Here is a 12,228-nt window from a genome sequence, read left to right on the forward strand (position 1 = left end):
TGTGGGATAGATGAGCTAGGGATTGTGGGATAGGTGAGCTAGGACTTGTGGGATAGATGAGCTAGGAGTTGTGGTATAGATGAGCTAGGACTTGTGGGATAGGTGAGCTAGGACTTGTGGGATAGATGAGCTAGGAGTTGTGGGATAGATGAGCTAAGAGTTGTGGGATAGATGAGCTAGGAGTTGTGGGATAGATGAGCTAGGAGTTGTGGGATAGATGAGCTAGGGATTGTGGGATAGGTGAGCTAGGACTTGTGGGATAGATGAGCTAGGAGTTGTGGGATAGATGAGCTAAGAGTTGTGGGATAGATGAGCTAGGAGTTGTGGGATAGATGAGCTAGGAGTTGTGGGATAGATGAGCTAGGAGTTGTGGGATAGATGAGCTGGGAATTCTGGGATAGATGAGCTAAGAGTTGTGGGATAGATGAGCTAGGAGTTGTGGGATAGATGAGCTAGGAGTTGTGGGATAGATGAGCTAAGAGTTGTGGGATAGATGAGCTAGGAGTTGTGGGATAGATGAGCTAAAAGTTGTGGGATAGATGAGCTTTGTGTATTTGTGTTGTTGTTGTTGCCTTGTATGTATATGTGTGTATTCTTGCCCTGTGTCCCAAGATTAGTGTGTGTGTGTAGTGTAAGTGTGTGTGTGTATGTGTGTTTGTCTCGCCATTAAATAACCCAAAGTCTAGCCTGGTGTGTGTATGTGTGTGTTTGTCTCGCCACTAAACAACCCAAAGTCTAGCCTGGTCACGTGGCCTGCCCGGTGCCAGCACTTACCGGCACAATCAAGCGGAAACTCTGGGGAGTTTGGGTTGTACACTTTTATACTGGTGGGGAATACTTGGGAATAGTTGGATCTATGGGGAATACTTGAATCTATGGGAAATACTTAAAAGCTTTGGGTAATAATTCAATCTGTGGGGAATACTTTAAAGATTTGGGGAATAGTTGAATCTGTGGGGAATAATTGGATCTGTGGGGAATACTTAAAATTTTTGGGAATAATTATATATATATAAATATATCTGTACATTCATGAACACACACACCTATATATATATATATATATATATATATATATATATATATATATATATATATATATATATATATATATGTGTGTGTGTGTATGTATGTATGTATATATAAAGAAGGTTTATTGTTGGGTGGGCGCTAGAGCGCCTTTTATTGACGCCCGAGAGACCAGCCCCCCCACCTCCTTCCACCCCCGTGAGAGTTCATTTAAATCTAATTGGATTGCGTTGTTTGGTCGTAACCGCCTTTTGCTGTGTGGACAACAAATGGCGAAAAAACTTTTTTAGCCGGGGAAATAAGATTTCGTTTTTCCCCGTCTCAAGAAAAACTCGCTTTAAATTGGAGGGTAAATTGAGCTGTTTGACCGTCGCTAGAGTTCCCTGTTGTGTCCGTATGTGTGTTTGTATGTATGTATGTATGTGTGTGTATGTGTGCGTGTATGTATGTGCGTATGCTTGTGCGTGAGTTTGTGTATGTACATGAGGTATGTGCATTCAGTTGGACGGTGAGTGTCTGTATGTACGTATATGTGTGTACGTACCTCTGTGTGCATGTGTATGTGTGAGTGTATGTCCGTGTGCGTGCATGTAAGTGTGTGTGTTATCAGCTGCTCGTGTGGTTCCTACACGTGCCGTTATCTCACTGATGAAGCCATCGATTGATTGTGGCCAACACTAAAGGCAGGCAATGCATGGGAACATTGTGGAATAAAGGGAAGAGCAGTGGCGAGAAAGTGATGGAGACGTATTCAGGGAATTCCCGTCATGTTTTATGTCAGCCACAGGAACTTTGTACACACAACAACACACCAACTACACACACACAACACACACGAACTACACACAACACAGTACATCAACACAGCAACACACAAACTACACACGGCACATTACACTAATACACATAAAAACAAGCAATTCTACATATAAGAACACACAAACAACACACACACTACACACAAACTACACACATAATAAGATACGAACTACACAAACAACACACAAACTATACACAGCTCAGTACATAAACAGAAATACTCAGTTATTGGCTATTCAAAAACCGGAAGTAGAGTAAGTACCACTTCCGGTTACCGGAAATCGCTGAAAAGTTAATACAGAAATCCCAAGTTTCACTATAAAACCTATATGTGAAAATTCATCAACACAACTGAACAGCTACTCAAGATAATGTTTACAGATAGACAAATAGACAGACAGACACATAGACAGAATGACACACAGACATACAATCAAGATTGCAAAAGGAAGTTTCTTCGACTCATGGAGGTGTAAACGTCGAGATTTCAGAAAGTCTCAATTTCAATTTTTTTTTTTTTTTTTTGCACGATTGCAATATTTTCTCTAAACTTCGTATACAAGAAAGTATAACAACAACAACTAAGGTTTTAAAGTTTACCTATCATGCTCGCTTTAAATGTTTCATAACAAGCTTGCTCTACGAGCTTTTACTTGGGTGCACCGTCAAAACGACCCCGACAAATCAGCCCCCGACAAAACGACCCCGACAAATCAGCCCCCGACAAAACGACCCCGACAAATCAGCCCCCGACAAAACAACCCCGACAAATCGGCCCCCGACAAAACGACCCCAATAAAACGACCCCGACAAATCGGCCCCCGACAAAACGACCCAGGCATATAGCCTTGACGAAATGAACCAGTCATACTGGCTCCCGACAAAATGACAACTGCCCATTTGGGTGAACACGAACAAATACCTGTGAGGACCACTTTAGTACAGAAGTATCAACGATTCAACCTACAAACCAACTTACTTCTTCATCTTCTTCGTTCTTAATTTTTAGTGTTGGAAGGGATAGAGCCTTATCTGTCATAGGGTTTGAACTCGAGACTTTTTCGAATGTATCATCCATGAGCTTTCTGCAGACTCGACCACGCCTCCATCACAATTAAGGATACGTGTCAACTGGTTATGCGCCATTGAGGCCATTTACTCCGATTTCAGCCTGCTTTTCTTTTTGGATTTGCTTCCATAGCTTTTGTCTAACCAAGAACAAACTACAAGGCAGCAGTTGTTTGATTTTGATTTACAAACCAACCTACAAACCAACCTAAAAACCAACCTACAAACCAACCTACAAACCAACCTACAAACCAACCTACAAACAAACCTACAAACCAACCTACAAACCAACCAACAAACCAACCTACAAACCAACCTTCAAACCAACCTACAAACCAACCTACAAACCAACCTACAAACCAACCTACAAACCAACCTACAAACCAACCTACAAACCAACCTACAAACCAACCTACAAACCAACCTACAAACCAACCTACAAACCAACCTACAAACCAACCTACAAACCAAACTACAAACCAACCTACAAACCAACCTACAAACCAGACACAGGTCCTGGCTCCACTACCACCAGACGATCTCTATTTAAACGCCCGAATGAAAAACTCGCAGGAACTAACGGCGATACATAAGCAAATCTTGACAGGGTCCTATTGACAGGGTCCTAATGACAGGGTCCTATTGATAGGGTCCTATTGACAGGGTCCTAATGACAGGGTCCTATTGATAGGGTCCTATTGACAGGGTCCTAATGACAGGGTCCTATTGATAGGGTCCTATTGACAGGGTCCTAATGACAGGGTCCTATTGATAGGGTCCTATTGACAGGGTCCTAATGACAGGGTCCTATTGACAGGGGTTGTACTGACTGGGGTTCTACTGACGCGGGTCAAATTGGGAGCGTTTTGCCGGGAGATTTATTGTAAGGATTTGTATTGACAGTGGCCCTTTTGTTGGGAGCCTTATAGTCGGGAGCCTATTTGTTGGGAGCCTTATAGTAGTGAGCCTATTTGTTGGGAGCCTTATTGTCTGGAGCCTATTTGTTGGGAGCCTTATAGTCGGGAGCCTATTTGTTGGGAGCCTAAACGGCTAGTTAACTTTTCACTGGACCTTTTTTGTCGGGGTCGATTTGACGTTTTGACCTGAGTTGATTCCTTGAAAAAAAGATTTGTGACCGACTGTTGTGAACTCAGCTCACATGGCTCATCTAGTTATCCCTACTCATGAGTTGTCTTCCCTTTCTTTATTGCATTTAATGGACCATACATTTCTGTTTAATGATATTAATTATCAAATTAGATGAACATAAACAGATAATGAGAGAATGGCGGAATAAATTAGTGATTGGTCAAATAATCAGTCCGCTAGTGTCTGTTCGCTAGTTAGTCTCAGCTATTTGGGCTTCTCTTAGCTTTAATGTGACGTCATTTAGCAATCTACGTCATTTCCGTTCTCTCATCCAATTAACACAGCTGCGTGTGTTGTGTGTGTAAATGGGCGTTTAATGGATGTTTGTCTACATTAGTCTACAACATAGATAGGCTGCATGCTTGAAAGTTGTAAAGTAAGAAAAAGTGGTAAAGTAAAAAAAGTGGTAGAGTAAGAAAAAGTGGTAAAGTAAAAAAAGTGGTAAAGTAAGAATAAGTTGTAAAGTAAAAAAAGTGGTAAAGTGAGAGAAAGTGGTAAAGTAAAAAAAGTGGTAAAGTAAGAAAAAGTGGTAAAGTAAGAATAAGTGGTAAAGTAAGAATAAGTTGTAAAGTAAAAAAAGTGGTAAAGTGAGAGAAAGTGGTAAAGTAAAAAAAGTGGTAAAGTAAGAATAAGTTGTAAAGTTAAAAAAGTGGTAAAGTGAGAGAAAGTGGTAAAGTAAGAATAAGTTGTAAAGTAAAAAAAGTGGTAAAGTGAGAGAAAGTGGTAAAGTAAGAAAAAGTGGTAAAGTAAGAATAAGTTGTAAAGTAAAAAAAGTGGTAAAGTGAGAGAAAGTGGTAAAGTAAAAAAAGTGGTAAAGTAAGAAAAAGTGGTAAAGTAAAAAAAAGTGGTAAAGTAAGAAAAAGTGGTAAAGCGAGGGAAAAAAGTGGTAAAGCTAAGGGAAAAGTGGTAAAGTAAAAATGAGTGGTAACGCGAGGGGAAAAGTGGTAAAGTAAGAATAAGTGGTAAAGTAAAATAAGTGGTAAAGTAAGAAAAAGTGGCAAAGTAAGAATAAGTTATAAAGTAAAAAAGTGGTAAAGTGAGAGAAAGTGGTAAAGTAAAAAAAGTGGTAAAGTAAAAAAAAAGTGGCAAAAGTAAGAAAAAGTGGTAAAGTAAGAAAAAGTAGTAAATCGAGGGAAAAAGTGGTAAAGTAAAAGTTAGTGGTAAAGCGAGGGGAAAAAGTGGTAAAGTAAGAAAAAGTGGTAAAGTAAGAAAAAGTGGTAAAGCGAGGGAAATAAGTGGTAAAGTAAGAAAAAGTGGTAAAGCGAGGGAAAAGTGTGGTAAAGTAAGAAAAAGTGGTAAAGTGAGAGAAAGTGGTAAAGTAAACAAAAGTGGTAAAGTAAGAAAAAGTTCTAAGTCGAGGGAGAAAAGTAATAGTAAAAAAAGTGAGAAAATATAAAATGGTGTGAGATTAAAAAATATGATATAAGTTGTGTGTGTGTGTGTTTGAGAGAGAGAGATAGAGAGAGGGAGAGAGATATAGACATAGAGAAAGAGATATAGTGCTAGTGTCCCAACCCGCCGTGCCGGTCCATACCTTCCCTGCGAGGGGGGGGGGGAGCACTGGTGTGAGCTATTTGTCGTCTTTCTGCCCGCGGTTGTCAGCTGGAGGTGGCACCACTGCTGGGCACGGAGCCGTCTGCTGGTAGGGCCCAATGCCACTGCTCGCCCCTACACGGTCATGATGGCGTTAGTTCGTGTCCGCCCTACAGTCGCCGCTTCATACAATTGTGTTCAGGAGTCGTCGCCCTTTTCCCTTGAGATGAAAAGATTACGATAATCCGCAGATAATCTTAGAGCAATTAAAGGTTCCGTGTATAGGTCAGAAGTGATTAAGGCGTTTAATGTGTATGGTATTGTTTAGTCGCGTGTGTTACGTAGACATGTAGCTTTATAGCGCAGTGTGTACATAGGTGTGTAATTTCTACTTTAGTGTGTTACGTACATAAGTGTGTAGCTTTCTAACTTTGTCTAAAACACACATAGATGTGTCACCTTTCTAGCATAGTGTTTACGTGCATCGCTGTGTATATAACTAGCTTAGTGTGTTACGTACATAGTTGTACATACACAGTATTACATACACAGATGTGTAGCTTTCTAGCCTAGTGTGTTACTTACATAGATGTTTACATTTGTAGCAACGGTAGTGGTTTATAAAACGTTTCATCTTGCTACAGTTTTACACACATTAACGTGTGGGGTGTGGAGTGTGCTACAGTTTTACACACATTAGCGTGTGGGGTGTGGAGTGTGGCGAGCCGTGTTTGACCCCCTCCCTCCCCCACCCACCCACCCAGTCTGATCAATAGCCAGTGTTGTCTTGAACAACTTACCAGCTCTAGCACCGCCTGGCCGAGTCTCTGCACGTGCTGCTCACTCTTGACTCTCGTGCACGGGCTGATGGTCTACCCAGAGATCTGACAGCATCCGATCTACTCACACACACGGACACACGGACACACGGACTGCTGGGCCAGTGCTAGACCACTCGTGCAGCTTAGCCGTGTTCAATAACGATGCGAGCTTAATGATAGGTGATCAAAACTTGGCGACAGTTCTATAAGCAGGATTACGATGACGTCACAGTGAAGCTGACGTCATCTGTTTCTGTGCATGGACTCAGACATTTCTGTGCTGAAGAGATTGGCAAAAGGCGGCCGGATGTTCCGTATGATCATATACCAGCTTTTCCCGCCCTTACGGAAGCACATGCTCTTCTCGCGGGAAAAGGGTGAGTCATTCAGTAGGTCATGCATCACCTTGTTACCTTAAAGTAGGTCATTAATTACGTTGTAATCGTAAAGTAGGTCATTCATAAAGTTATACCCATAAAATAGGTCATTCTTCACGTTGTAACCACAAAATAGGTCACGCATCAATTTTAACCAGAAAGTAGGTCATTCATCACGTTTTAACAATAAAGTAGGTCATTCATCACGTTTTAACAATGATATAGGTCATTCATATCGTTGTGTAGCCATAACATAGGTCAGTCTACATGGTATAAGCACGAAGTAAGCCATTAGTCATGTTATAAACATATTATGTCATCTATATTACAAATCGAAATGAATCATGTATGTTATAAGCGCATGGTACTTTTGTTATTATAAACATATAAGATGTCTATTTTTATAACACACTGAGTGCCTTGGTATAAACAAATAGCTTGTATCCATTAAAAAGGTATAGGACACTTAAGCTATATTCACACCAAGCTACATTCACATCATCCAACACTGACCAACACCCTACAACATCAATACATTGTGACACAATAGGTCTTTCTTTGTCTGAGCTAAAACACTTAGTTGGTCATTTTTGGTGATTACATTTATTTGGTCATTCTTGGTGAAATCATTTAGTTGGTCATTCTTGGTGATTACATTTAGTTGGTCATACTTGTTGAATTCACTCATATGAATTACATTAGTAGACAAGAAGATTGGGTTACGGATAAACTTTCAATAGGTCACGCTTAGTTGGTAGCCATACCGTAGCAATTGACTTAACATGACGTCAAATGTGATGTAACACATGACGTCACATGGGATGTAAAACATGACGTCACATTGGATGTAACACATGAAGTCACATAGGATGTAACACATGATGTCACGTGGGATGCAACACATGACGTCACATTGGATGTAGCACATGACGTCACATATGCTGTAGCTAATGACGTCACATATGATGTAACACATGACGTCACACGGGATGTAACACATGACGTCACATGGGATGTAACACATGACGTCACATAGGATGTAAAACGCTGGCCTACCTACAAAGCTGATGCCATTAACTGGGACCATTAAAGGCTTAGTCCCAACCCCGAGCTACGCCCCCTGCCCCCCCCCCCCCCCCCCCCCCCCCCCCCCCCCCCCCCCCCCCCCCCCCCCCCCCCCCCCCCCCCCCCCCCCCCCCCCCCCCCCCCCCCCCCCCCCCCCCCACCACCTCCCACTTGATGCCTATCGATAAATACTTAAAACCCTTTCATTCCTGCCTGCTCCCCCCCCCTCCCCTCTCTCTATCTGATGCCTTTCGATGCCGTATCTAAACAGTCACACAATTCAGATCGTGTACCGATACTGTATTTTAATACTTACAAAATTCACATCAAGAATCGATACTATATTAAAAATTCACACAATTCGGATCTGATATCGATGTGACAGACTATAAAATCAGACGGTTTGTGGTCAAACGGCCACTAGTTTAAAAATATCTGGACAGCCACTTATAAATAATCAATTAGACGGCTGTTAGTTGAAACGGCGGCTACCATAAATAATAATCATTAAAAAAGTTTAAAAAAACCCACGTTTTCTGATTGAACTAAAAAGTAGAAAATAAACGCTATACATCACAATAATGCAAGCGATCACTCTACTCTAAGCGATCAAAAACGTGGGTCGCCGAAGTAAAAGTTATATTACTATTGATTAGATAATACTATTGACTTTTATTAGGGAGCTTATAGAGAGTCAACAGTATTAGAAACTGTAAGAAAATCACGGCGCCCCACGTTTTTGATCGCTTATAGTAGAGTGATCGCTTGCATTATTGTGATGTATAGCGTTTATTTTCTACTTTTTAGTTCAATCAGAAAACGTGGGTTTTTTAAAACTTTTTTAATGATTATTATTTTCTACTTTTTAGTCTTTGTCTGTTTGTTTGCATTAAAATCTTGCTATCGATTTTATCTTTTCACTTTTTTTGGGTAAACGAAGACAACTCGTAAAAAGACAACTCGTAAAAAGACAACTCGTAAAAAGACAACTCGTAAAAAGACAACTCGTAAAAAACACGTTGTTTGAATACGTTACTGACTAGAACACATAGATTTGAACCCGTGTCGAGTGGGATAGCAATCGTGTGCCCAACCACTCGACCATATCGTCTCCCCCAAACTGGCCTACCTCCTGTAAGTTTAAACTCGGTTCAAGCTAAATTCTCTGCCCCTAAGCCTGTGGCGACATGTGATCGTTCGCTTCACTGCGCGCGAGGTACGCGTCGCTGGTTTTTTTTTCTAATGGCTAGCAGAGGAGAATTATATATATAGATTATATAGCGGTCTAAAATGCTCAATAAAATGTTTCCATTGATCAATTTAGTAATAATAACAATTGAATATTCAATGGTCATCCAAAAGAAAGCTTCCCTGAAAATTTCAGCGCGCTAGCTAACTGGGAAGTGCCAGAAATTTCGATCGCAAGATTTGATTGGAAAGACAAACAAACAGAGAAAGCAAGTTAAAGAAAACGTGGGAAAAAAAAATAGACGGCCACACGTTTAGGAAAATAAGGGATGTAAGATGTCAGGTAGTGTGGGTTGTATTTAGTGGCCGGGTTGTCAGGTAGTGTGGATTGTATTTAGTGGTCGGGTTGTCAGGTAGTGTGGATTGTATTTAGTGGCCGGGTTGTCAGGTAGTGTGGATTGTATTTAGTGGTCGGGTTGTCAGGCAGTGTGGGTTGTATTAAGTAGTGGGGTTGTCAGGCAGTGTGGGTTGTATTTAGTGGTCGGGTTGTCAGGTAGTGTGGATTGTATTTAGTGGTCGGGTTGTCAGGTAGTGTGGATTGTATTTAGTGGTCGGGTTGTCAGGTAGTGTGGGTTGTATTTAGTGGTCGGGTTGTCAGGTAGTGTGGATTGTATTTAGTGGTCGGTACATTCGTGTTTATCAGCTTCCCTTATGCTATAAATAGATTTTTTTCCGTGTCATTTCTAAGTGCGGTTATCACACACCTATATGATAGTAGGATGACCACACAGTTGATTGTAAGATGACCACATGATTGTAGGATGACCACACGATTGTAAGATGACCACACAGTTGATTGTAGGATGACCACACGATTGTAGGATGACCACACGATTGTAGGATGACCACACAGTTGATTGTAAGATGACCACACAGTTGATTGTAGGATGACCACACGATTGTAGGATGACCACACGATTGTAGGATGACCATACGATTGTAGGATGACCACACAGTTGATTGTAGGATGACCACACAGTTGATTGTAGGATGACCACACAGTTGATTGTAGGATGACCACACAGTTGATTGTAAGATGACCACATGATTGTAGGATGACCACACGATTGTAAGATGACCACACAGTTGATTGTAAGTTGACCACACAGTTGATTGTAAGATGACCACACAGTTGATTGTAGGATGACCACACAGTTGATTGTAGGATGACCACACAGTTGATTGTAGGATGACCACACGATTGTAGGATGACCACACAGTTGATTGTAGGATGACCACACGATTGTAGGATGACCACACAGTTGATTGTAGGATGACCACACAGTTGATTGTAGGATGACCACACAGTTGATTGTAGGATGACCACACAGTTGATTGTAGGATGACCACACGATTGTAGGATGACCACACAGTTGATTGTAGGATGACCACACAGTTGATTGTAGGATGACCACACAGTTGATTGTAGGATGACCACACAGTTGATTGTAGGATGACCACACAGTTGATTGTAGGATGACCACACAGTTGATTGTAGGATGACCACACGATTGTAGGATGACCACACGATTGTAGGATGACCACACAGTTGATTGTAGGATGACCACACAGTTGATTGTAGGATGACCACACAGTTGATTGTAGGATGACCACACTCTGTCCGTTACTTTAACTACACTCTGCCCCTTAATTTAACTGCAATCTGCCCCTACATAGATTATAAACTTTTTCAACTGACACAGCAGTCTATTCCCCTCCTTATATATTCCCTCCCCCCTCCCCAATATCACGATATTGACAGCGCTGTATGTTGTATCAGGTCCAGAAAACTTGAAGAAATCGATTTTTGTTTCTCCTAGCACCAAGTCTCGCGATATTTAAGTATCCAACTCTCGCTGAACTAGCTCGCCACACATCATAACATACCATCAAACAACACACAACAAACCATCAAACCAACCCGACACACCATCCATCCAACCCGACACACAACCATCTACACACCACCCAACCCAACACACAACCTACTACACACCATCTAATCCGACACACCATCCATCCAACCCGACACAACCATCTACATACCATCCAACCAACCTGACACACAACAATCTACACACCATCCAACCCGACACACCATCCAACCCGACACACCATCCATCCAACCCGACACAACCATCTACACACCATCCAACCCGACACACCATCCAACCCGACACACCATCCAACCCGACACCCGCAGCGTTTAAAGTGTGACACATACAATCAATCGGAAGCTGTGACGTCATCATCGGCTCCAGACTTTTATCTGCAAACATGCGTCTATTTATAAAACATGCGTCTATTTATAAAACATGCGTCTATTTATAAAACATGCGTCTATTTATAAAACATGCGTCTATTTATAAAACATGCGTCTATTTATAAAACATGCGTCTATTTATAAAACATGCGTCTATTTATAAATCATTCGTCTATTTATAAAACATGCGAATATTTATAAAACATGCGTCTATTTATAAATCATTCGTCTATTTATAAAACATGCGAATATTTATAAAACATGCGTCTATTTATAAAACATGCGTCTATTTATAAATCATTCGTCTATTTATAAAACATGCGTCTATTTATAAAACATGCGTCTATTTATAAAACATGCGTCTAATTATAAAACATGCGTCTATTTATAAAACATGCGTCTATTTATAAAACATGCGTCTATTTATAAATCATTCGTCTATTTATAAAACATGCGTCTATTTATAAAACATGCGTCTATTTATAAAACATGCGTCTAATTATAAAACATGCGTCTATTTATAAAACATGCGTCTATTTATAAAACATGCGTCTATTTATAAAACATGCGTCTATTTATAAAACATGCGTCTATTTATAAAACATGCGTCTATTTATAAAACATGCGTCTATTTATAAAACATGCGTCTATTTATAAAACATGCGTCTATTTATAAATCATTCGTCTATTTATAAAACATGCGTCTATTTATAAAACATGCGTCTATTTATAAAACATGCGTCTATTTATAAATCATTCGTCTATTTATAAAACATGCGTCTATTTATAAAACATGCGTCTATTTATAACACGGTCACGTGACATCTGCCGTCTACACACACGGAGATAAAAACTG

At 40.5% G+C, this 12,228-nt stretch overlaps 1 protein-coding gene across 4 annotated transcripts in view; it reads left to right on the forward strand.

Moving 5' to 3' along the window:
- The window catches only part of LOC131938783 (Kv channel-interacting protein 4), a 197,698-nt gene that overhangs the window by 106,638 nt on the left and 78,832 nt on the right, over positions 1-12,228 (forward strand). The window contains exon 1 of one of the 4 annotated variants that reach the window (XM_059296963.1): positions 6,356-6,796. The exons of the other annotated variants lie outside the window; for them this stretch is intronic. Coding sequence (XP_059152946.1) covers positions 6,679-6,796 — 118 coding nt within the window. The 5' untranslated portion in view covers positions 6,356-6,678. Of the gene's footprint in view, positions 1-6,355; positions 6,797-12,228 lie in introns of those variants that run through there. 4 annotated transcript variants of the gene reach the window in all.

Source organism: Physella acuta, unplaced genomic scaffold, assembly GCF_028476545.2.
Source record: "Physella acuta isolate Inbredline_101_S28 unplaced genomic scaffold, ASM2847654v3 ptg000257l, whole genome shotgun sequence".
NCBI lineage: Eukaryota > Metazoa > Mollusca > Gastropoda > Physidae > Physella > Physella acuta.